General features: G+C 44.5%; 1 protein-coding gene across 1 annotated transcript in view; it reads left to right on the top strand.

Annotated features, from left to right (window-relative positions):
* Window positions 1-23,296, top strand: part of LOC119165549 (uncharacterized) — a 46,423-nt gene extending 23,127 nt beyond the window's left edge. The window contains exons 2-5 of the mRNA XM_037417694.2: window positions 2,391-2,527; window positions 2,588-2,655; window positions 12,379-12,462; window positions 23,009-23,296. Of these exons, the coding sequence (XP_037273591.2) occupies window positions 2,391-2,527; window positions 2,588-2,655; window positions 12,379-12,462; window positions 23,009-23,166 (447 nt within the window). The 3' untranslated portion in view covers window positions 23,167-23,296. The remainder of the gene's footprint in view (window positions 1-2,390; window positions 2,528-2,587; window positions 2,656-12,378; window positions 12,463-23,008) is intronic.
* The last annotated feature ends 4,219 nt before the right edge of the window (window positions 23,297-27,515 follow it).

Genomic DNA, 27,515 nt, shown 5'->3' with positions numbered 1-27,515 from the left:
GACAGAAATACATACTGTCGCAAGCAGCGCAGGTCTTGGCGCCGTTCTTGTGCAGAGGGCTGACGGACTTGAAAGGGTTATTAGTTACACCAGCCGATCGCTATCCAAAGCAGAAGCAAATTATTCCACAACAGAAAAGGAGTGCCTCGCCATCATCTGGGCTACGTCGAAATTTCGCCCATACCTCTACGGCAGGCCCTTCAAAGTTGTGAGCGACCACCACGCCTTGTGTTGGCTAGCCACTTTGAAGGACCCTTCAGGTCGCCTCCCACGATGGAGCCTGAGACTTCAAGAATATGACATTACTGTCATTTACAAGTCCGGCAAAAAACACACCAACGCCGACTGTCTCTCTTGTGCGCCTGTCAATCAACCGCTACCCGACGGCCCGGATGACGACTACTTCTTGGGAACGATCACTACCGACGACTTCGCTGAACGACAGCGGGCCGACCCGGAACTTAAGGCCCTAATAGAATACCTCGAAGGCAGGACCGCCGAAGTCCCGAAGGTATTCAAGCGCGCACTTGCGTCGTTTTTTCTACGAAACGGTCTTCTACAAAAGAAAAACTTTTCACCGCTTCGGGCTAAGTACCTCCTTGTGGTGCCTTCAGCTCTGCGACCAGAACTCCTGCAGGCCTTGCACGACGATCCGACGGCAGGGCACCTCGGTGTTTCTCGCACGCTCGCGAGGATACAAGAAAGGTACTACTGGCCGCGTCTTACCACCGACGTCACTCGTTATGTGAGGACATGCCGGGACTGTCAGCGACGCAAGACACCGCCGACAAGGCCAGCGGGACTTCTGCAGCCAATAGATCCATCTTGCCGACCTTTCCAGCAGATTGGTATGGACCTACTGGGGCCGTTCCCGACGTCGGCTTTCGGAAACAAGTGGATCGTGGTAGCTACCGACTACCTCACCCGCTACGCCGAGACAAAAGCCCTGCCAAAAGGCAGTGCATCCGAGGTAGCTAAGTTCTTCGTCGAAAATATCGTCCTACGTCACGGCGCCCCGGAGGTCCTTATCACCGACAGAGGAACGGCATTCACTGCCGACTTAACTCAAGCGATCTTGGCATACAGCCAAACAAACCACCGCCGGACGACAACGTACCACCCACAGACCAACGGCCTCACCGAGCGGGTTAACAAGACGATCGCCGACATGCTGTCAATGTACGTCGATGTCGAACACAAGACGTGGGACGCAATTCTTCCGTACGTGACCTTCGCATACAACACGGCGGTGCAGGAGACGACGCAGATATCTCCGTACAAATTGGTCTACGGAAGGAGCCCGGCAACGACGCTCGATGCCATGTTACCCAACGTCAACAACGTAGAAAACCTCAATGTGGGCGAGTACCTTCAATGCGCCGAAGAAGCCCGACATCTTGCGCGTCTCCGTATCAAGAATCAACAGACGACCGACAGCCACCGTTACAACCTTCGACGACGCTTCGTGGAATACCAGCCCGGTGAACGTGTTTGGGTGTGGACGCCAATACGCCGACGTGGACTAAGTGAAAAGCTTCTGCGACGGTACTTCGGACCGTACAGGCTGATTCGACGCCTCGGCCCACTTGATTACGAGGTTGTCCCCGACGGCATCACGAACTCTCAACGACGCCGATCGCGACCTGAAGTCGTCCATGTCGCACGCCTAAAGCCATTTCATGCGCGTTAACAAACTGAAACAGTGCTTTTTTGTATTATTGTTGTATTGTAATTTATTTATTGTACTTTCTTGCATTGTCATTGTACCTTCATCATTAGTTAAAGCATCGAGACGATGCCTTTTTCAGAGGGGGGCAATGCCACGTTCCATTTCCCAAGCTTTTGTTATCGCCCCAAAACACCACACGATTCTCAGCGCAAACCGCGCCTGCAGTTTTCGAGAGGGTTCCGAACTGTAGTAGATCATTTCGATAAGATCACGCCCACTGTGCGAATGGTACAGATTGTTCTGGAACGTACGCCGCCGCCAGCGGTAGCGCTAGAACATTCAACGGCGGGAGTATAAATGCCGACGCGCTTCGCCGCTTGTCAGTTGTTGATCGAAGGCCGACGCTCCGTTCGCCGCTATCAGTCCGAGACTGCTATCTGTGCGAGACTGCTGCTGTAATTGGACTTTCCGTTTACCGGGCACAGGTTCGCCCAAATAAACAGGTAAATCCCAACACGAAGTCTCCTGTCTTCGGCCACGTCACGACCCCGTGACAGTAGGCACTCACACTTCAGCACTTAGAGGTCAATAATTGACAATATTGCGCAAATCCTGAAATCTGAAAGAAAATGATTTATTGAATTACCATGTTTCAGTTGAATAAGTATATGTATATATTACCCGAAGCTTAAGCTTCCAATGTTCTTTGTCTTCATTTCAGTTTGTCGACACATCTCAGAGAATATGGACGTACGAGACAACTAATAGAACACACGTTCGATGTGAAGTCGACAAACGAGAATCGATAAGCCGGTTGTCCATCACATTCCAAAGATCGTGCCTGATCGACGAAAGACGGTGAGCTTTTGGCTTGCTTTCGCCATTTTTCTACTTAACATGCATACTTCTTCTTCGCAGGTGTGACATGCAGATACAAGGCATCTTTGATACATTTTACAAAAGGCGAATGACTCTCTTTCACAGAGGTTGGGCTAACTCATTCACTCGATTACAGTAGTCAGTAATTTCAGTTGTTCCAGGACAACGTCACAGGCAATTCAATTATTACATGTACGTTTTTCGACAAACTAGGGGTATTTTTACCTGCTTTAAATATAGTTGTGTGCGTCTGGGTGCTCTCACGGCGACCACTTTGCGTCAGTTTATGCCAGGAATCACCGGAGAAAAGAGTGCACAGCGTTTGTATCTGATAGGTAACATAGACAATGACATGAATAACATGGCATGCCTTTCACTTACGCCATAAATCTCTTTCCCATAGTCAAAAAGACGGAATAGATACCACCACGCATGGTACACGGGTGTGCACCATACGTCAATTCATCCCCGTATGTGCCAAGGACCGCTAAAATGCATTCTTGAAATTAAGGTGCGTTGCGAAGTGCACGCAATTGAAAAATCACAGCATATCCACGATGTGAATGATGATGAGGGCCCAAAGTGACCGTCTGTCTGTCTGTCTGTCTGTCTGTCTGTCTGTCTGTCTGTCTGTCTGTCTGTCTGTCTGTCTGTCTGTCTGTCTGTCTGTCTGTCTGTCTGTCTGTGCATATGTTGAACCGGCTACGCCGCCGGAAGGACGCCGGCTTGCCCTAGACCATAAGTAGCTTAGCCTCTAAACACACTGTTATAGCAACGGCATCACGTCAACCAATGAGCTGCTCTTGAGACGCTGGTGTTGTAAATCTGTCTTGTAAGCCGAAGGTCCGTGTACAACTATACAAATGACAGAAATGCATATATATACCTCCTAAGACATGGTTAAATGTGTGGCGTAAGCATGTCCTTGCTTGCTGCATCTCTTAAATTGACTTTGAATTCATTGGATCTGTTTATTTTACGTAAAGGCGAAGTATTAGTATGCCGACTAAAAGCGCTTTGACTGCTTTCATCTAACTTGCAACCAATGACACACTGATCTCATATCTTCTGAACTTAACATAAACAAAAATTAGCAGAGGATGACATTAGCGGAAGAAGAGCATAATTAGCAGATTACAAAGTGAATGTCTTGAGCTCTTCTCTGAAGACGCATGGTACAAACACACCCATTATGGCCTATGGAACTCGGGTATACGCAACAAAGGATTCACATTCTGTAGCAAGCCAGAAATGGCAAGAATTGATCTTGACAACGCCGACAATACATTTTGAGCAGGCCCATGTTGGGAAAACGTCATCAGGGGCAAAGGATAAAAGCTGTGGTGCGAGCAAGCAAAAGACCCAGTAGACGACGAGAAGAAGAACAAAAGTGAAAGGAAAGGCAAAGGTTTTAAGCCGTCTAGATCGACCGGTATGCTATCCTAGTCGGGGTACAGGAATGAGAGAGTTTGAAAGACGGAGAAACGGAGAGAGAGGAGAGTACGTACACTCCAGGTTGAACGTCACAGTCGTCATAACACTGTTAGTCTGTAACCACAGTCCAAATCTGTTGCCTTCACTCACAATGGCCTGTCTGAGCGACTTTCCAGGAATGATGTCTGGCGTCGTTGGTCTGCGATCTATGCTGATTTCGATTGATTTGAAGTGTAGGGTTTAGCCTCCTAAACCCATCAGATGATTATGAGAGACGCCGTAGGGGAGGGCTCCGGAAATTTCGGCTGCATGGGCTTCTGTAACGTGCACCGAAGTCTGAGCACACTGGCTTACGGCGCTTCCACCTCCATCGAAAATGCAGCCACCCCAGCCTAGATTGGATCCCGCGACCTATGGTCAGCAGCCGAGTGCTTTAGCCACAAGAAAACCCCGGTTGGGCACTGTGACCAATGCAGTGTAGAGCGACTGCTAGAGATGTTTTCTGTGAATTGAAGTGAGGACAGCCGCAGAATATGTGTTGTAGTGTCTCCTCGCTACCGCAGTTGTGACAGAAGGGGTAGTGAGCCATTTTAATGCGAAATAACAGTGACATCGTGAAGGCCACTCTTAGCCATAAACGGCAAATCCTGATTACGGCGTAGTTTAGTGAACATCTGTAGTCGTAAAGTGTTTGGACTGTAGTGGAATTGATTGCGCAGTCTACTCGTATTCCAAGTGGATAGAGTGATTTCCCGTGCGGCCAATCAAAGTGAGCTGGCAGCGTGAGTCCATGAAAACATTATTGTCTCAAGACTGGTGCCTTGAGATAATATCACGTGACGTGACGTGGTGAAGTGTGATGTGGAGACAATCCTAGAACGCAGTTTGGGGAAGATACGTAATCTCAAACACCGGCTGTTCTTATGGTTCGTGCCGCAGGTCTGATAGCAAAAATTGCACAGCTGCCTTCGAATTACTAGAATGACTAATGTGGAGGCTGCTCGGTGTGGACTACGTGAAGTGCAGCGGGCTCCGCAGCTATCGATGACGTGATCTATTTTGAAACAGAAGGTAATATCTTTCGCTGGGAAGACCACTACTTTGTACGAACACTGCAGAGTGGTTGATTCATCAGTGTAAACATGTACGTAATTGGCACACTCCTCGTTACAAAGCCTTAGGGATAGCTGTTACAGCACCGGAGGTGGAAGATATGATATTTTTCTTATGCCGGGTACGATGAGATGCGTTGTATGTTGAGTTATGCATCATGGTGGTGATGCAGGGCTAAATGCTGATGGAACGTGGGTGGCGTAGCTAGAAATCGTTGCACAACACGACGTCCGTGGTCTCTGTGAAGACAGTTTGCAAGGTGATAGCAATGGGCCCAGGGAAAATGTTTTAGATGGACTCAGCGGATCCTAGAAAACCCGCGTGGCAGTGAGGTTCTCCAGAACCAACCGAAAGCAGTACATCAAAATGTTGCGTATTAAGGTCGCGAAAGCGCGGATACGCTAATGTAACGGCGCTGGCGATGCGCTGGGCGGCCTTCTGTGATACCCAGTGAAGTACGAGGCGAGCACCATTTTTCACCCTTTTTATTCATTGTAACCGGTATATACGTCTATAAAGATGCTCTTTGAATATGGGAATTTGGTTCCAAAAAGCAGTTTTCCGTGCTGAGCAGTTTTTCTTCGTGAAGGTCAATTGAAGTGGACAAAAGGCGGCATTTTAATTCACTTCCCAGCTGCAGTAAGATTACCGAGCAGCCATTGTGATAATAAACACTGAGTAGAAGGATGACGAGATAACAAAAACACAAATCTTTTTACGTTGTTCACCTTTCAATAAAACTCTAAATGTTGCTTATATACTGTTTCGCGAGAGCCTGCCGGTCTCTAGCAACATTGTGCGTTAACCCGAAAATCACCCCTGAAAACTTACGGTTTAGCTTGTTCCTGCGTGGTTTTAGCGTTTGTTGTTGCCGTGGCTGCGTGTGTTAGGATTTTTTATGCAAATAAAATTATTCCGGTGAAGCGCTCGCAACTCGAGTACAGCTTTGTCAAGTTGAGATGCAGTATACACGCCTGAATTATTTTATATGCTAGCCAAAACGTTGTTTTCAGACCGATGACAATAGAAAGAGCACATGCATTGCAGCCATCATGCGAAAAATGTGGATTCCCGCTAAGAGCACGTAGGTTTTTTTTTCTGCCCACTTCATCAAAGGCAATGTAAAACTCAGTGCTGACTAATGGCACAGAGGCAATACTCAGGCACCCCCGGTTACCGGGAACACACTATTTTCTTCCACCCGCAGCAAACAAGTGTACTGACGCCCGAAAGGGGCAGCAAAACATGAAAGCTAACACTGAAACGTGATTGCAAAGCTGTTTATCTTATAATTTGAGCGATGTGATTGATGTGTACTGTTCTACACAACACGGAAAACAACGTAGCCGAGCTTAGCATGAATCGCCACACAACATGTACGTCGTGGTGTCCACGTTTCGTTGTTGTTGCATTTGATTTTTTTAGGTGATGCTATCAAGTGGGCTCTCATCTGTGCAGGCATATTTGACTCATCGCCTGTCTTTCTGTCGCTATTGAACATCGCCACATTCAAGCATTTATATTTAGGTATGAGCATAAGCTGTAAATTTAGGTAGGTTCGACTTGAAAGTTTGATTCATGAAGAGCTTCCTCGCGAGTAAACCATGATAGTTCGTGTGACCCTACAGTCACAGTTGACTTATCACATCAGTACATTATATAATTTCCCAGTCACACGAACACGTCAGACTGCGAGTGATTCTGATCGCCACTGATCTCTTCAAAAAGTGCGGTGTGACACAGACACAGAAATAAGCGTTTTTTCTTGAGGTTGTGTGCTTAGACGAAAACACAAATATGTTAGGGGTTCGAAAGGAGGAAGGCTTAAAGTTAGAGTCAAAAAGCTGAATTGAAGAACTTCCCTAAGAATCCAACCACTCTTCTCCTGCATGTCGACGGTGTGGGCGCGCTTTGAAGACGCGGACAGAGAAAATACAGGTGTACGATGTCAAGTCTTGGTCTGCGTCGTCAAAGCGCAATCCACATTGTCGGCATGCAGAACCAACTAGCTCAATTAGGTTCGCTGACAAACGTCTCCTGCAATTTATGCATTTTCTGTTTGTATAGGCGCGACCACTCTCAGAGCAGGCCATACGGAGCAGGGGGCCGCGCTCACCGTAACGCCAAGACGTATATTAAAGACGATAGTCTTTCTTGGGGGCTTTCGACGGAAAAATTTTGGTCTGTCTGCCTGTCGGTACATTTGTCTGTTTGTCCACCTCAACGATACCTCAAACGCCATTAAACGTCCAACCCTACCCGCTGCGCCCACCAATATTGCTCAAGGTTTAGCGTTCATAGTTGTCCGATTGTCAATTAAAAACTCAAATAGTGCGCATATCTGAGGCGCTATAACAACACTTCTATATTTTGTATGTCTGCCTTTATACGAGAACAGGCACACACAAGTAACTCTAAGGACTGTAGCGTTTATCACGCTGCGTTAACAGTGCGACGCGATGCTCAAGAAGGTGTTTCTAACGCTTTGCTACGATGGCTCGGTGGTGGTCCCTGCCCGTCGCTTTGTATTCTACATCTAATCACCTCCGAGAATGCTGCGCACCTTTCTCCGTGGTCGCGCACGCTTTCGTTTTCGAAGATAACTGCCAGATGGCGCTTGTGCCTAACCTGCCTAGATTCGCTTGTTCGCCTCCGCTACACGCTCGAGGCACTATAATGCAGCGCCTTCAGAATACCATTCACCGGTTTTCTTGCGCAGAACATCAAATAGACGTTGTGTTCACTCTTTCCAGAAGCAAGACTATCGTCCTTCAATGCCATATACAGTGTAACATGTAGATTCGGGCCAATTTTTTGTAAGGCGCCCATCGGCCACGCGAGCCGTGTGCGACGTCGCACCCCTTCTTGTAGCCGCTAGACGTTACTTCAAACGCATCCTATAAGAAATGCGTGAGAAATAGTAGACGAGCAAACTGAAACACACAGCGAAAACACCACCGGGACGTTGAAAAAGCATTGCGGGAAGTGCCATACTGGAAGTCTGCTGGGGTAGGCCGTTGGGTGAGAGGTGGTTTGTTTACAAACAGCGAGATCGTCTATAGGGAAGCATCTTTCAAAACATTCATCAGCTTCAAAGGTGGACGAAAATATATAAAAGAGGCGTGTCTGATTTCTCAGTCTACAAATAGGTACATTATGAAGACTGAAACGTGTCTTCACAGAAGCTATTCAGCGCTAATTGTAAAAAACATGGCCAAGAGGGCGAAGGAATGAAAGCTGCAGAAACAAATTGTAATGTCACGCGAATAACGGTAAGCCCCTGGAAACTAACAGCGTACACCATATTCCAATACAACCTAAAATGTGTGAGCGCCACCCTCAAAACGTCAGCGCGTTTCTCCTTCACCTATAAGATGCAGTCGCAATGACTTGGTTTCGCTCAAATAGTATACTTTTTCAGCTAATCATGGCATTAGGAATTTAATCACACCGCTATTACTTGAAGCATAACGTTAGGCAGGCAGGACTGTCACAGTCCTTGATAAAATCTACCAGGATATTCTACATTTCGCTACCAAACCCACAAAATAAGAAATATGTTAGTATTGAAGTTTTACCTATCTGAACCTAGAGTACCTAGCGTACCGAGTTTCTAGCGTATCAAACTACTTAGCGCACCAACTTCAAAATGGCTTATGTAACTGAAGCTTCGGCATACGTCTGCGTTCTGTGTATTGTGTAGCAGGCTTTAAATCACTTTGAATTATGCGCCTGGCACCTTGTCGATGCTGCTATGCAGCTATTACGTAGAATGAAGGGAAAAGGCGGAGTAACACGTGTTTCTTTTGGAGTGACGGGCCCACTTTGAACCATAAATTTGTGATAATCGCATGTTCTGAAGACCTATCACAATCTACACGTGTAGCACGCATCATTACTACACTACAAAATGTGGCTTTGTGAAGAATGAATACAGGATGCATGTGTTTGTTTTCTTTGTATTGCCAAGCAGGGGAAGTTATTAAACGCGAAGCACTTCTAACCAAATCTCAGCGAGTTCTATCTATCTATCTATCTATCTATCTATCTATCTATCTATCTATCTATCTATCTATCTATCTATCTATCTATCTATCTATCTATCTATCTATCTATCTATCTACTTATCTATCTATCTATTTATCTATCTATCTATCTATCTGTCTGTCTGTCTGTCTGTCTATCTATCTATCTATCTATCTATCTATCTATCTATCTATCTATCTATCTATCTATCTATCTATCTATCTATCTATCTATCTATCTATCTATCTATCTATCTACCTATCTGTCTGTCTGTCTGTCTGTCTGTCTGTCTGTCTGTCTATCTATCTATCTATCTATCTATCTATCTATCTATCTATCTATCTGCCTACCTTGACACCTACGACTTTGAGCTCTCCTGGCCGCTTCGATAATCGCATCTGTACCGAAAGTGCTGAAGCATAACGTGACTGTAATACAAGCATAAGTGATAGTATTATTATGAAAATCACGACGTCTATGTCGAGAAAGTCATTATTTACATGTCATAGTCTTGCTGCTCTTGCGGTGGTTTCGTTCACCTAACATGTTGCGAAACTGGTATGGTATATGACATGCCTACATGACCAGTATAACTGACACACCCTAACGTGGAAGTAATAAAATATGTCTCAAGTAAGAGCATGAATGCACGCCACGGTTATAGTGCGCTCACGGCTTTTTCGCTAGCTAAACACTCACGTACACCAAATTTAGTGTTACGTGACTTCAATGGATGACGAAAGCATAGGAGTGGTCCCAAAATGACAATCATGGCATGCGTGTCATGCAAAAACAAAATACACACCATGCTCATCATGTGCTCGCGGCCGTTTTGCTCGCTACACTTATACCGAATTGGGTATTACATGAAGCGAACGAATGACGAAGCTAAGTGACACGCCCAAACAGGATCATATATGATATGTGCGTCATGTAAAACATGACTACGTTCTACCCTCAAATTTGGTATTCTATATATAAAATTTGTATATACCAAATTGGGTATATACAAATTTGCTATATAAATCTGGTAAAAATACCAAATTTGGTATTCCGTTACGTGACGTGAAAAAAATGGTATGTGTAACCTTAAGAGACAAGAAGACAGCAGAGTGGATCAGGGAACAAACGGGGGTTAAAGATATCATAGTTGAAATCAAGAAGAAAAAATGGACATGGGCTGGGCATTTAGCGCGTAGATAGGATAACCGCTGGTCATTAAGGGTAACTGACTGAATTCCCAGAGAATGGTGGTTTGATTTGTGGGGTTTAACGTCCAAAAAACCACCATATTATTATGAGAGACGCCGTAATGGAGGGCTCCGGAAATTTCGACCACCTTGGGTTCTTTAACGTGCACCCAAATCTGAGTACACGGGCCTACACCGTTTCCGCCTCCATCGGAAATGCAGTCGCCACCGCCGCGATTTGATCCCGCGACCTGCGGGTCAGCAGCCGAGTACCTTAGCCACTAGAACACCATGGCGGGACATGATTCCCAGAGAAGGCAAGCGAGTTAGTGGGAGACAGAAGGGTAGGTGGGCAAATGAGATTAAAAGGTTTGCGGGGATAAATAGGCAGCAGCAAGCGCAGGACCGGGTTAACTGGCGGAACATGGGAGAGGCCTTTGTCCTGTAGTAGACGTAGTCAGACTGATCATGATGATGATGACGTGAATGGATGATTAAGGTATATGATTGGTGCAAACATGATAATAATGACATGGATGCCATGTAGGAACATGGGTACATACCACGCTCATGATGCGCTCGCGGCCGTTTCGTATGCTTTTTATATAACAAATTTGGTATTACGTGACGTCAATGGATGACGAAGGTATATGACTGGTGCAGACATGATAATCAAGGTATGCGTGTGATTAAAGAACATGATTCCATATCGCGCTCATGATGCGCTCGCGGCTGTTTTGCTAGCTTCACATGTACCAAATTTGGTATTACGTGGAGTGAATGGACGATGAAGGTAAATGACAGGTCAAAACATGACAATGATCACATGTGTGTCATGTTAAAAATGACTACAAGCTACACTCATAGCATGCTTGTTGCCGCTTCGCTAGCTTCACATATACCAAAATTGGCATTTTTGTGACGTGAATGAACGAAGAACAGAAATTCCAGGCACAAACATGACAATCCTGACATCGAAGTCATGTACGCCATAATTTACGTTCACCTTGTAATGATGTGCTGATTTTAAAGTGACAAATCAACCTTCCTCATTCTTGCTTCGAATATCTTCGTATCCCACTTTACGTGAGATCTGCCATTTTTTTCTCACTGTATTTTTAAGGAGACGGTGGCTATGCAGTAGAAGACTTGTTTGTCACGCAAACAACCTTGCTTGGAACCTCACTCGGACCTCGAATAATTATTATTTATGTCAATTTGGTCTTGCTTAATTTTTCGGTCACGCACAAGATGACATTTCTCTCATAACCGTTGACGCCGACACTGTAACGTCTGTGACACATAATCTTTAACGCTGTCGCTTTAAAAACTAAGCCTCAGCTAGTTTTAGAAGCTAGTGTGAACTTGCGAAAGCAGCACTGTGCTAGCCGACAATTTGCTGTGTATAGATGAGCACTTCTGTTTATATAATTATGCATCCTGATTTTCATTTCATACACGTCATGATGTGACCTGATTTCCGTCGACATCCATGCATTCGACCCGTTTTTCATAGCTGTCACAGTCGCATGCCACTTTGCTAAGACCTTAGTGGTTTAGGGGTGACTTCGTAACACTGATTGATTTTAGAATACTTTTTTAAAGTATGGAGATTGCTCTAACAATCACTGTGTGACAGCTAAAAGACCCTTGATAGTATTGGCGCAACTTATGAAGATGATCAATTAATTGGGAAATTGGTCAGAGCCTAGCACACTACAGCTTTGTTATTAAATGACATGGCATTGCTTCGACTTTATCACTGCAATATGTTTGTATTGCAGAGCAACAGCATACAATCTGCGTGTTAATTAACTTGTTATATGCCTGTTAATTCACTGTCAGGTTTTTACCTAATGCATTTTAACGTTTCATCATGACGCTACGTTGTGATGGTGCTTACATACGTTATTGTTCTACTCTTGCACTATACTTTATCAAGCGTATCAGCTATGAATGACAACGATGCAGTTATGTGTGATGTTAACAAAAAAAGATTCCAGGGCTAGCGTTTCCTTCTTAAACATAACACTTTTCAGTAACTATTACATTTGTATAAATTTTCAGATATCTTCAGAAGCGTTGAAACTTTGCTCTTCCTGGCCTCAGACTATTCCTGTGCGGTTTTGAAGATCGAGTCGCTATCAGACTGTACGTATTTCATTTTGGTCGTACATTCAAAGATAAATTTTGCTTTTTACTAACGGCAGTTTAGTGGGTCGCACTTAGAGATATGCATTCAGAAAGGTATATACAACGCCCTGCAGCGGTTCCGACATACGTGTTGCCCAACTAAACTAAAGACACTAAGATAGAGTTGTTTTGGACGTAACTACCCATATAATATTTCTGGGATTTATTAAAAAAGAAACCAAAAAGGATCGAGAAATACAGGAAGACTGATACTGCACTACTGTTACCAATAAACCTGTTCCCACTAGGCAAATTTTTGTATTGGGTTGGCGAAATCATTACAGCGGCACGTAATGTTTCATTTGTCATCAACCCTTCGAATACGTGCGTTTGGCACGCGCTCTCCTACTCTCTCAATTAGTCCGGCATGGGATGCAATACTTCGAACGGAAGATAAAAAGGGTGCACAAGAAGGATGAGAAAAAATATTAAGATAGAAAAATTAAGAAAAAGGTTGAAGGTGGGAAAGAAACAGAAAAAACTTGTGAGAGAGAAAACACAGAGATAGAGGCAGAAATATCGTGAAAACGAAAGAAGATAAAGAAAGGGATACTACAAATTGAGAAAGCAAGGGAAATATATAGACAGTGTTATATATATATATATATATATATATATATATATATATATATATATATATATATATATATATATATGTATATAACAGTATATATATATATATATATATATATATATATATATATATATATATATATATATATATATATATATATATATATATATATATATATATATACACATATATATATACATATATATATATATACATATACATATATACATTTATATCCAGAGCAGCTGCTAGGTGGAGAAATAGGAACAAATAGGAAGAGAAAGGAGGGTAGCGTCACGCATAATTACGAAATTACGACACTTTGGTCATGTGACTTGTTTCCACAGAAATTATATTATTCAAATTCTAGAACGTGCAGAGCATGTAAGACACAAAGGTGAAACGAAAGGAAACCGATGAGCTCAGACTGAAGAAACGAAACAGACAGACAAGCGTCGTTCCTTCTTCACGTACGGTCTCCTGTAATGTTTGCTAGACAATGAACTCTGATCAACTCCGCCAGCTCTCAACGCTTGTTACAATGCCTTGATCACGTTGAATGTTCCCTAAAAAGATCATGCAACACTTATCACCGGACACCTTCAAGCCAAATGCACCTCGTTTCAGCTGCGCAGGGACACGAGTATTGCAGCACCCGTTCTATACTTGGGAATTACAAGGTGCCCGTATTTACATTTTATTACGATAGCAATCGTATGGACACTCTTGGCTGGATTTGGCTGCCGGTGTCGACGTCGATTTCATGCACTTCATATGTATACGTATCTATACATATCAAAACGCAAGAACGAAAAATATCCAGAAGAAAGCACTTTAGCGCGCGGAATCGAAAGTGCGACTTCTGCGTCGTGAGGCGCACTTTCAATTCCGCGAGGCGTTAACCCCTGAGCCACCGCGGAGAACGTTCTTCGCTGTTCAAACGGGAAGCTATTTATATCTACCACTTACCGCTGATGTGCTTTCCGCCTTACGAGAAACATGGCGCAGTGAGCGCACGCCATCACATCGCACAGCAGCGCCCGCTCTAATCTCCTACGCGTACTTTGTCCGGCTTAGAGAAGCGGAGCGATGCTTTCTCCCGCGCCCTTATCTTGCTGTGGTGAATACAAGAGAATCGTACGCCTTGGCTGGCCTCGGGCTATACATGGAACAAGTCCGCTGAAGTTACCGGAGCACAAATGTCACGTCACTCCAATCATTGCAGTCCCCGTTCGCGAAAAGCGTGCACTTTCGAGACTTAGTGAAGTAGTATATGAGACGCTTATTCGCGTGTATCCGTACCTGTGAGTACGTTTCATGCGTGATTTATGCGTGAGAAACGCGGGACACGTTTCGATCTGCTTACCCTTCTACGCGTGACCTTTCAAATCGTTGCTATCACGTTCATTACTTCGCCTTTGCGGCAAAGAGTGACTTTTTTTTTGTTTTGCGGATACTGATGCCCTGCTATTTGGTTCGCCAAGGGTGGAATATTTTAAAAAAGAGTCCTGCAACGCGTAAAGCTTGCACGTGAAGCAGATAACTCGATTGAGTAATGTCAATAGAGAAAGTGCACATTGATTTCAGACTGATTATTTGTCCTACCCAAAATATTTTTGCGGTAAGTGCATTTAAGCAGCAGGACATTATTCAATATGCTGCTTTTGGTTCGGCCTCAACACGGGTATCTCGAGCAAGAAACAGTCTACGCACTGCTTCATAAGAGCACAAATTAGCATTGTAAATGATTGCGCTCCTCATGCGTGGTGTACGTATTTTGCCTAGTAAGCTGCTCCCGTTTAAGCCTGTAAGGATAGAATAACTTATTGTTTGGGCTAATTTCGTCATTGAAATGTGAAAAAATTCTATAAACCTTCGCAGGCTACATTTTTGACAATCGCTAACTACTCCATGAGCTCAGTTTTCGAAGGGCATTTTCAAAGCTGCAATTCGCAAATCGCTAGGAGCAAACCTCCATGAACAGTAGCAGTCTCGTAAACTATGTTATACAGCATCTTTTACAACAAGCTTTATCGTTGTAATATGAAGAAGCGTAGTGTTTTCGTATTCAAGTATGTGCGTTTCAGCGTACATGTGTATACGCACTCAAACCTTCCAAGCGTTTGAAATAGAATAACTGTGTACACATATTTTCATGCTCATTCCATGACAACAACAACAACAACAACAACAACAACAACAACAATATTAATAATAATAATAATATTAGTAATAATAATAGTAATATAACATAATAATAGTAATAATAATAATAATAATAATAATAATAATAATGGTAATAATAATAATATTATTAATAATGTGTCCTCTTAGTTTGTTCAAGAAGATGTGGCAGGCTGGGGGAAAAAGAGCATACCTTCTAAGAGTAGGAAGTGTGTTTTGAATAGGAGCTACTTCTGCTAACTCCGGCGTATTTCAGTTGTAATTTAAGTCTGTTGATCAGTTTCCGCTGCTTCCTTGGAGGGGATGAAAGTAGACCACCCCGGGCGCCTGCCGGCTTCAGCGGCGTCAGCGGCCACCGCCTCCAGGAAGCGGATGGGACAAGCGAGCTACAGCGACAGTGAAGATACTCATGCTTACTATCTCAGCAGCGAGGACTTCTCAGAGGACGGTTTCCAACCTGTGCTGAGCCGCAAGGCGAATAGAAAGAACATGAGGACATCCTCATCCTCAACTATTAAAACTGTAAGTGAAGCGCCAAAATCAAACACTTATACCATCCTGTTTCTGCCTGCACTTCCTACCGTCAGCATGAAACGCCTTAACAGACAGTCTGTGTCGAGGTCTCTGGAAACACTCGTGCCAAATGAGATCACGGACATAAGAGTGAATGCCAGAAAGAATGTACTGGCTGTGGACGTTTTGCACGCAAGTGCGTTGGGCGTTCTGCGCAGTGTAACTGACTTGGACGGCAACCAGGTGCGCTCTCATGTTCCCTTGGGATGTGATGTAGTAACCGGCGTGATCTACGACACTGATATCGCTATTTCCAATAAGGACTTACAACTTCTTGTCAAGTCAACAACTGATACTCCAATTGTTGATGTCACCCGGCTAGGCAAGTCTCGCTGTGTGAAGATTGCGTTTAAGAGCACATCACTCCTCTCTCATGTGAAGGTGGGGTGCTTCAGACATGCTGTGCGGCCTTTCACTCCGACGCCTCTCCAGTGCCGTACATGCATGAAACTTGGACATGTGAGCAGCGTCTGCGAGAATTTGGTGGTATGCCACCGCTGCGCCGAGCACCATGAAGCGGATAAGTGCGTCGCAACTGTCAAGAAATGCTCTAATTGCAATGGATCCCATGAAGCCACATCGAAGGACTGCCCGCAGATTCAGAAGGAAATTGACATCTTGAAGAAGATGGTGCGCGATCACTCATCTCATCGAGAAGCCGCAGCTAAAGTCAGAAGGCGTCGTTCACGTCGACGTCGGTCTTCGAGGACGCCCGCTACCTCCTCGACACGTTTGCGTGATCCGTCATCAGTACCACCTCCTTTGCCTCCCAGACCACATGCCGTGGGAAAGGCTGTAAAGGACAAAGCCAGTGAGCATACCCTAACTGCGACAGAGTGGCCTGCACTTCAAAGGGTAGCAGCATCAAGCGAACCGAAGGAGCTTCATGACGGCCAGTCCGCGCTCCCGGTTCGAGATCTTTCCAACCAAGACAGGCAAGTGACTGCAATCGTGTCGGTTCGAGATCTTTCCAACCAAGACAGGGAAGTGGCTGCAATCGTGCAATCATTATTTGCCACGATGCGCACGCTACTGAGCAGTATACAATCTCCGTCTGCTAAGAGTGCACTGCAAATACTGGATGCACTGAATCCAGTTTTTGCTAACCTCGTATAAGCACAATGGCTCAACAAAATCTCATCTTCCACACTGAAGTTAAAAGTGCGTCATTTTTTCAGTGGAATGCCAGAGGCATGAAGTCCCGTATCTCGGACTTTTGCCAAATTGTTCGGGCCAATAAATTCCCTATACTTGTCATATGTGAACCAAACGTATCAACGCCCTATAGATTGTCCAGTTATGAAGCTTTTTGTTCAGCCGCTTGCGAAGAACGAAGCAACGTAATTGTTTACATTTGCACAGACTTGACTTATCTTTCGCACCCAATAAGTTCAAATGACGACAATCAGTACGTGTGTCTTCGTATGAAGAAGAATGCAGTTTCGTTCACGCTTATTGGTGGATATATCTCTCCGTCATTGCGATTTGACTGCGACAGAATAAAAGACATCCTAATGAGAACCGATGGGCCTTGGATCATCACCGGTGACTTCAACGCCCATCACATGCTTTGGGGGAGCACTAGGATGAATGCCACGGGCCGGAACATTGTTACATTTGTTTCCGATTACGACCTTTCCATCATGAGCGATGGTACCCCCCCCATATCCGCGGGGTGTCACGTATGGCAGTTGCCTTAACCTGATATTGGTGTCACGCTGCTTCTCTCAGAAAGTTAGGTGGTTTTGCGATATTGAGACTCATGGGAGTGATCACATACCCACCTACGTGACGATCGATGGTATCATAAAAAATTTCTCTTCCGGTGTTGCAATTGGCACTGACTGGTCGATGTTTGCATAGCGTGTTGAGAACGCTTGCCAAGAAGACCTCGCCTGCAGCCTGGAAAATACCATAGTGGAAGCTATGCAAGCGTCCACATGTAAATTACCATTTTCGTCTAAAATAACACAGTTACAGGAAGGCGTGCTGAACGACGATACAGACGCACAAGATCAATTTACAATCTAAGGAAAGCAAGGCGGCTCCAGAAAAAGATTCAACGACGCATTTACAAACGGGAGAGCGAACGCTGGAAAGCATTCTGTGAATCTCTAGACCCTCATAAACCGCTGTCATATATCTGGAGAAGAGTTCATGGTCTTTGCTCCTCTCAACAACAACGGCACCCTTTTAAAGCTTTGGCACTCCATCATAGAAAAACAGAACTCGAGGTGGCTGAAGAATTTTGCACGAGAGTTGCCGGGAATATTATGAGCGAGAGCATCGACGCCGTGATCGTTCCTGAGACGCGATTACGAGAAATGGACACTCCGTTCACCATGGAAGAACTGGAAGGTGCGTTAGTCGCTTCTAATTGCATGTCGTCGCCAGGTCCTGATGGTCCTGATAGTGCGTTGGGACACCTTGGACAAAAAGCTAGAAAAGAACTTTTGACATGCTTCAACAACTCCTGGCTCAGCGGCAGTGTTCCCCGAGAATGGAAAATAAGTCGATTATTACCACTTTTGAAATCGGGAAAATCACCATTGAACTTGACAGCCTATCGCCCTATTGCCCTCGCAAGCTGCCTCGGAAAAGTTATGGAAAGAATGGTTCTATTTCGTCTCGAGTGGTACTTGGACCGATACACCAAATACCCTTCTTGCATGGCAGGCTTTCATCGGGGCCGCTCCTCCATGGACTGTGTCCTTGATTTATCGACATTTGTTCAACAAGAAAAAAGTCGCAAGCGCATATCAGTGGCACTCTTTCTTGACGTGATGGGTGCATATGAAAATGTAGCTCACGATGCCATCCTCACTTCTCTCGCAGCAATGGGCATTGGTGGACGAATGTTTCAATGAATAAAAGATTATATAACTGGCAGGGGTTTCTTTGTACAAACATATGAGGGTACAACTGCCCAACATTACACCTACTGCGGAGTACCTCAGGGAGGTGTTTTAAGCCCCACATTGTTCAATGTGGTTCTCATTGGTCTGGTGAAGGTTCTGCCAAAGTCGGTGTGCCTATCCATATACGCCGATGATATTTGCCACTGGAGTGCTGCAGTTACTCGCCCACAGGTGTGTGCACGAATACAGTGGCAGCAACCCTCACAACAGCCTACCTTCAGAAACAAGGCCTAAATATATCAACTGTGAAGTGCGCGTTGATGGCGTTTACATGCGCAAACCAGTGACGCCATACCCTGTGTACATCAATGGGCAGAGTGTCAAATATGCACGGACGCATCGTTTCCTGGGCATAATAATTGACAGAAGTCTTTCGTGGAGCCCACATTGTGCGTACTTGAAGAAGAGACTGCTATCTATTGTGCATATCATGAAATTCTTGGGCGGTAAAGCATGGGGAACTTCTGTGGCCTCCATGCTACAGCTGTACAGGGCCCTATTTCTGAGTCTATTGCGCTACAGCTTGCCGGTACTGACTAACACTTGCAAATCGAATACTCATTCATTGGAGAGTTTGCAGGGTCAGGCACTGCGTATCTGCCTAGGACTGCCCCGATTTGCTTCTACTTATGCCACAATCATGCTTGCCAAAGACCATCCGGTCAGGACATATATAGTTGTGGATTTCCTCAGAGCGCACATTCGACATGCTAGCCGTGTCCACGACCACCACTTGGCCCTTCTACCTTCCGGAAGACCACGTGCTACGTTTTCAGACGTCATAGCCAAGCACCTAAACAGCATTCCATCAGGATATACGCCAGCTGCAAGAACGGCATGCCCTTTGTGGTGCCTCGACCAGCCGCAAGTACGTCTAGAAATTCCGGGAATCAAAAAGAAAAGCAGTCACTCCAGAGTAGCATTGAAGAAAGCAACACTGCTATTATTACATGAGTTGTACTTAAACCGAACGCAGATATACACTGATGGGTCCGTCTCATCCAGCAGCTCATCAGGTGCCGCTGTAATTCTGGCTGCAGAAATGACAATCAAGTTTAGGTTGTCGCATATGACGACATCTATGGCATCAGAGCTTGCTGCTATAAGGGCTGCTTTACAATATCTCGTTCAAAACGTCCAGAAAAATGGGTCATATTCTGTGATTCGAAGGCAGCGCTTCGGAGTTTGCAGTCTGCCATGCGTAGGAGGAGCCATGACAAACTGGTACAAGAAATAAGACATTACCATCATGAAGCTCTAGCACGAGGGCATGATAATATATATCAATGGCTGCCTGGACATATCGGTATTACCGAAAATCAATTAGCCGATGATGCAGCCCACTCAGCTCATGAAGAAACCCGTGTAGTCCCGATTCCTCTATCAAGGAATGATGCAGCAAGACAACTTTACCTGCTGGCTCGAGATCTCACACGCACGTTCTGGTCGTCTACCAGCTTTCAAAGGTGTCAAGTTTATGAACTGGATCCTTCGCTCAAGCTAAAGCTACCATCACAACTTTCCCGCTCCGATGCGACACTGTTATGCCGCCTTTTGTTGGGTGTCGCATTCACAAAGGCGTACTCCTTTCACATTGGTACGGCAGACACTCCTACATGTGACTACTGCGGAGATGAAGAGACCATCGAACACGTCCTGTGCAGCTGCGCTTGCTACGACACACAGCGATGCCAGCTACGGATGGTTTTGAATCGACTTGACCCCAGACCATTTTGTGTGCAGAAGATACTAGGACCTTGGGCATCTGCCTCAGTTGCGCAGAAAGCAACTAAAGCACTGCTACTTTACCTTAAGTCAACAAACCTGAGCGACCGCCTGTAAACTGTGTGGGCTCCCCGACTGTGCTCGTGATTGTGTGTACCTTCTCATCTCTCTGCAACTTCTTTTTCCCCTTTATCTCCTCCCCAGAGCAGGGTAGCAAACCGGATGTGCGTCTTGTTAACCTCCCTGCCTTTCCTTGCATGTTTATCTCTCTCTCTCTCTCTATCTTCCAAGAGTACTTTGGCAAGGTATAGAAAGGTTGACTATTGCGCCAAACAGGTGGTGATTTAGTTTTAATGTCTCTTACTCGGTGTTTAGGCAGATTTACCACATTTATTGTGAGAATGTGTTCATTGGGCAGTAATCCTCAAGAGCAGGTTCATCGTGGTATAATTGACGAGTATGTCAATTCGAAAACCACTCAATTTCTATCGAAGTAACAGGCAGAGCGTAGAAGAGTTTACTTCACTATTCTGAAACCAACACTTTGAGAAATATATAGAGTAATGTGGTACGAAAAAATTCGGCGGATTCTATGAACCTTGAGAATCGACGTTATGAAAAGCATGCTTGGGGGGAAATGATGTGATTTTTTATTGAGCGACATGTCACGAAATCACGTTAATTAATTGTGTAATTTCCAAAACACAGAAATATATTGAATAGCAGCAGATTTTTATATAACCAGTAGTTCTTTGCACTCGCGCAGCGATTCCATCAGGAACAAGAGTGTTAGCAACAATAAAGCGATACAATGAAGCCCTGGTGTTGCCGAGGGTGGTAGCCCTTGGCACTGCTTAGCAACTGAGTCTCAATTCATGGCACCTAACCAAAATTGACGTTAGCCCAAAGGGACGGCTGTGCCTTAGCACTAAATATATAATGTTAGTTCTCCAAATCGAATAGACAGCACTGCAACCGCAATGAACGTTCAACAACATTAGGGTCTGTCTGAAAAGTAGTTCCGAGACCTGGCTTGGCTCTGTGATAGAATGCTGGATTGCCACGGAAAATGCTTGGGTTCGATTCCTAATGGGGTCCTGAGAATTCACGCTCACGCGTGAAAATTCCTCGAGCGTGCTCTCGCTATTCCCGAATAGATACTAAGTGTCAATGACCTGTGGCACTTACCCAAATACCATTGGCTTATATCCGCTCGCAGGTACGTGCCACTGCTTTGCGGCAACTGTTTGACGACGTACGCGATGGGATTGTGACATTATTCATGTCTTGACTAGCGCATCTTATTTTTCAAACCAGCAACCTCCCGTACAAATTTTGCTTCACGCCAAGCTGAGGGGCGATCATGAGAGCATTCAGATCTAAGCGACACAGATAGATAGATAGATAGATAGATAGATAGATAGATAGATAGATAGATAGATAGATAGATAGATAGATAGATAGATAGAGAGACAGATAGATAGATAGATAGATAGATAAATAGATAGATAGGTAGATAGATAGATAGATAGATAGATAGATAGATAGATAGATAGATAGATAGATAGATAGATAGATAGATAGATAGATAGATAGATAGATAGATAGATAGATAGATAGATAGATAGACGAGAGTAAAGAATTTCGCATGCTTAGTGTGAGAGTGGGCGCCGGTGCCGTAGGACATAGATGGGCCCAAGCAAGAGGTGCTGCGCATCTAAGATATAGATGTTCAGTAAGGTGGCATTCACTGCAGACGTAAGAGCATTCTTATTATGTGAAATAGGGGAAATGAGTATGAAAAAAGTGTTCATCTATGTGTTGGCTTCGAAGAATAATTACCATTTAGTTGACCAAAACAGCACAGTCCTTGTGCATGAACTCGTGAATTTTCCATCGATGTCCACTAGACGTCGGGAAAAAAGGCTCGTCCAGCCGCATTTGCAGGCAAAGCATTCCTTTTGACAAACATACTGCGTGTGAAAAAAAAGACTGTGTGTGGCGCATCGGGTGCGTTGGCCGTCCTAGAGCCTTCACTGTGAAAAGAAATTATTCAAATAATTCCAATGACGCGCGGACAACTTTTAATTGCAGCAACTAAAAAATAAGAGCCCCTAATCAAAAAATAAATGCTGGAGATACGCACCAACTGGAGTTAGTGATATCAGTTACCTTCATAAACATTTTCTCACGTTTTACGGCTCGCATTGTTTTGGGGTTCGGCAGAAATTTGTTTCAGGGAGTAGGGTACATAATAGGAATGCTCATTTTGCGCACTGTAAGCCATGGTACAAAAAATTTGGTGGGAGGGGGACACGATCCTGAACCTTATGCCGACGACCCTGCTTTGCAGCGACTTAAGGCGTCTCAGGTATTAGTAAACCCCAAATAAAATTGCATAATCTTCGAAAAGCAAAGCTCGCTACAATTTGTATTGTTGTCCGATGGTCTGCATGTTCTATGCATATTGACCAAACTTTCAGGAATTTTTATGACATGGTTTTCTGAATTTGTCATTTTTTCTTTCTAGGGGACGTCATCCGTTATGATCTCAGAGTTCGAAATTCCGTTGTACGTAGAAAGCCTAACAAGAGCTGTCGGAATTTTTATAATCGCATTATAAAATACCAACCCTTTTTGACTCTTTACACCGCTGACTGTCAGTGGGTAGTCGCACCTTTCAAATAGGCACAAAATATTTTCTTCTCGAGGATATAATTTTATGCCTATTCTCGTAGCCGCCTCAGTGATTTGTATCTTATTTCTGTGTAAATATCAATAAATGAGACAGAGTTACACTCATGGCTCAACGGCGAAACTTGTGTATCTTTTCTTTTTCTCTCAAACTAAGTAAAACGAAAAACCTAGGTTACACCCAACGTTTGGCCCACTTTTTTGCATAAAATATAATTATTGCCAATATGACAATGATGATGATTATAATAGTAATACAATCATCATACCGTGTAGTTATCTAGCACGCGGTTTTTGTGCCAATGCATTAGTCTTGAAGATATTTTTTGAAGGTGCTTTCTTCTGATCCACAATGCTTCTGTCTACATGGGTAAAAAAAGGCAGAGGCGAGGCCCCTAAACAAATAACAGTAGCTTGAATTCGCGTTCTTCGTCGTTATAAAAGACACGCTATGTTTCTGTTTTCATCTCGGACAGTGAAGAAGGACATTAAAAAAATTAAGCAGGTGAGGTGAACAACGTGTTCACTGTTGTAGCCTCATGCGCAACTAAATTATCACAGTTCTATTTCAGTCAAGGCATGGTTTAGGCAACTGTTTGCAACTGAAAGCAAACTGCATATTCGTTTTAGCCATCAAACAAACAGCTAGTTCTCAGTGTTCACTTGAATAAAGAAAACCGCTAAACAAGTACGAAAACAATCCCGCATATCTACGAGGTGAATGATCATGAGGGGGCGAAGCTCCGGAGGTAATCTGGTAAATCGTGAATCGTCCGCACGTTTTGCCCGCTCTATCATCATTGTAAAGACGTGACGAACACGTGGTTGTACAGTGTATATAACCACGCGCCAAGTTTATTCATCGCCGTTTAATGTAGCGAGATGCGGCTTCCATTGACCCTTCATTAAAATGGCTTTATATCCAGTGAAGTGAACCCACAGTGTTTCTTCTATTGGATACATTCTGAGAAACAGCATAAACTAGATCGATGCAGATCCCGCTGGTTGTCATTGGCTGCAGATGATAGAACGATGCACAACCCAGAGTAAGTCTAAATATGATATTGCGACGAGAAACTACCAACGGTCAGTATAACACAGACTTCTTAACGGCACTGGTGCAATGCGTAAAGCCAGCCGCAATGCACCAGTGGGCGCTCCATGCGCACGAGCTTCGACCAAGTAACCAACGCGTGTGAAGATGAAAACAACGGTGTTCGAGGCAAGAGCTTGCAAGGACTACGGTCCTTCGGTGTGATGGCAGAGGGGTGGTAGCACGAGCGGTCATGCGGTCGCAGATGATGATGATGAAAAACTTTAATACATTCATTTAGAACTTGGCGGAGTTTCTAGTCCTGGACCTCATTGGCTTGCGCCCCGGTCGCGCGTTTACAAAGGCGAGCGGATAGAGCCACCCAGAATGCACCGCGGGCCAGCACTCTTGGAGGCTGTGCATTTTCGCCGGCCTGACTGTGTCATCGCGCTGTCGCTCCCCGCACTTTCGTATAGTGTTGCCGGAGGCTGGCTGCTGTAGCGCAGCGGGGGGGCCGCCCCTTGCTCGCAAAGGAAATCCCTCGCGGCTTTTGGACCTGCGGCGAGTTGAGTTGGATACTCGCGAAGAAATCGTGTGCGCCCACCTGTCGCCTCTCGCAACCGAAAGCCGGCTCGTTCATGACGCAAGTGGGCACTGGAACGACGTGATCAAGAAAAGGAAAACCCTCTACGATTGACATCTCGCAATCGGTTCATGTTTCAAGCAGTGCGCGCGCCTTGTATCGCCGCTGCGCTGCGCTCCTCGCTCTGCCCAACGTTTTGCCGGCCCGTTATGAACGATGTAAGTTTGGATGTTTACTAAGTCGTATGCAATCAACACAAAACGACGCGATCACGTACTTGTGCAAGCCTTGCCTCGTCGCTGGTCAGAAAGGGGCTTTCGGAAAAATCACACTCTGCTACGTCGCGGTCGTCACTTCAGGGTTAATTAGCTTTAGCTGATGCTCAGCACTGACTTCTAAGCTACGCATTATAAATAGGAACGTGCCATGCCACACGAAGACCTTCCAAACACCATTGTGCGGCTTAAAAAAAAGTAAAGCTTCCGGCCTCGCCCGTTCATATATTCAACGCCTCCTCTGTATATTTCACGGACAAGCTAATACGTCATCGTTAAGGCAAAAGAACGCCGCTGATTAAGTATTGCCTATCGGCGCAAGTAAGGTTCGAACAAAAACAAAATTTTTCTGGTGCGTCCTGCAGAAAAAAGCGCCCGTGTTTTCTTTTTTGGCGCTTCAGTGCAGCATGCATGTGTAATGCGGTGAAGCTGTGAGGGCACGCGCAACTTTATAATATGCGACCGAGCACCTCGACATGGTGTTTTTCTCTTTTTTTTTTCTACAACCCGCCCTTGTCCAACAAGCAGTCATGCAAACTTGATGGCAACTAAAAAAAAAAACATACCTGGCCACTAGTGCCTCATAGCCGTCACATGAAATTGAAATAAAAGCAGGAGTGCAGACCATGCATAGAGATACACTGGAGGATGTTCTAAAGTATAGACCATGCTCTGAATGAAACATAGAGAACTTTGATGCTAGTGTCTGTGGCAGCTGCAACGCACAGCACTTCAGCTAGCAAGGCAGGGAAGGGTAGTACACGAATGTGTCTAATGTCCATTCTTTTAGCTCCGTGTGGCCTGGATTCGCTTTGCCACAAGACAAAGTTTAGCAAAGGTTTAAAATCAATGCATAGCTATAAACACAGCCACAAGTGCATGGGAAGCCTGCAAACACGAAAACTAGGCAAATCTGTGAAGTACCCATCTTTCCCATGGCAACTAAACGACTGCAGTGCCAGAGTTACTTTTAGGAAACCATGAGACCATAAAAGTCACCCAGGATCTAGCAATTGCACCTTGTTTTATTTTTGCATCATTTAAAAACAACGCTTTGCTAATGAAATGCCATTCGAAGTATCACAGGATCATTGCTTGCTTAGACCCCTCATCATCCAACCTTGTATAGGTGAGAGCCAGTCCTTACGCATGTACCTGTTCAAATAAACATCCGTTCATGTGACTGCCTGATTTGTGCAAGGATTATAAGATGCAATAAGACTTTACAATTCATTAGTATACACTTTAGAAACAGATATTGAATTCAATGCAGCAAATAGTTCAACTGCCTTTTGCAACACAGCATATGCCAGGTAGAAAATGCAGCAAAGGCAAATATATTCTGGAAATTGTTTTGCAAAGCCTTCACAGGCATGGTGGCAAATATATCGGTTAATGCCAGCTATGTCTTTTTTCTGCGAAGCTCTAAAAGCTCTTGCACGAGTTGTCTAAAATGCCTATACACCTCTTCAGCCTATGAACTTGGCGTTTCACTGCAATGTAATGTTAAAATCAGAGGAAATAGTAAACCGCCTGTAAGACTTATAAGCTGTTGTAAAAAGAAAAAGCAATATATTTCTTAATATTGAAGAAGCATTCTGAACAAAATTAGACCAACTGAGGCTGCCACAAGTGGCCTTGAAAATGTAAAAATACTTGCCAACATAAGTTGCTGGTCTAATGTGGAGGCCACGCATTTCAGTCAGCTGTACACATCGATGCTAAGTCTTTGTAATGTTATGAAAATATTCATAATAGCACCTATAGACACAGCATAATACACCCAGTTTATTATGTCTTTTGGCATTGAGAATAAAAGATAGCTTATGCCTTTGCATACATTTCTAATATTTCTGCAGTTATGAAGATTAAAAGCTTGACGACTGCTGGCATACTAGTTTATGTTTCTCAAAGAGATGTGGACATCTAAAAATCCAGAAGCCCGAAATATAAATTTCAAAAAGTGCGAGGGTATCCAAATGCAGAGCTGTGAAATGTTATGCTCACACCTCTTTTTAATCTCTATACGAAGTTTCGGTTCAGCAAGGCATTATACAAGTATCGATGTTCATATGCCTCATGACTGGCATGTGTATTTGCACAAGTTTTTCACTGCCATTCAGGGTTGTTGCAAGTACTGTACTGAGCATGTGTTCCTCTTTCCCCCTAAAATATCCCTGGTGACAGCACTGTTGCCAGCACCATAAATGAAGCAATGCAGGCAGTGACTACAGTGCCAAATGCATGAAACACCTCGACATTGAGGTCTCGTCATACAAACTAGCTAATCTCAAACTTTGCGAATGATTGGGCTACGGCCCAAGTGGTGCAAGGGTTTCTTGCGTGAAGAAAAAAAAGTAATAAAAGTGAACTGCTCTCTTAGCCCTTTCAGATACCACCTACGAAGAACTGTATGTACTTGTGTGAAACTGACATTTCAAGGCACTCGATA

Source organism: Rhipicephalus microplus, chromosome 9 (genome assembly GCF_043290135.1).
Source record: "Rhipicephalus microplus isolate Deutch F79 chromosome 9, USDA_Rmic, whole genome shotgun sequence".
Taxonomy (NCBI): Eukaryota; Metazoa; Arthropoda; class Arachnida; order Ixodida; family Ixodidae; genus Rhipicephalus; species Rhipicephalus microplus.
The sequence above is the reverse complement of the archived record's forward strand: the minus strand, read 5'-3'. Positions and strand labels throughout refer to the sequence as shown.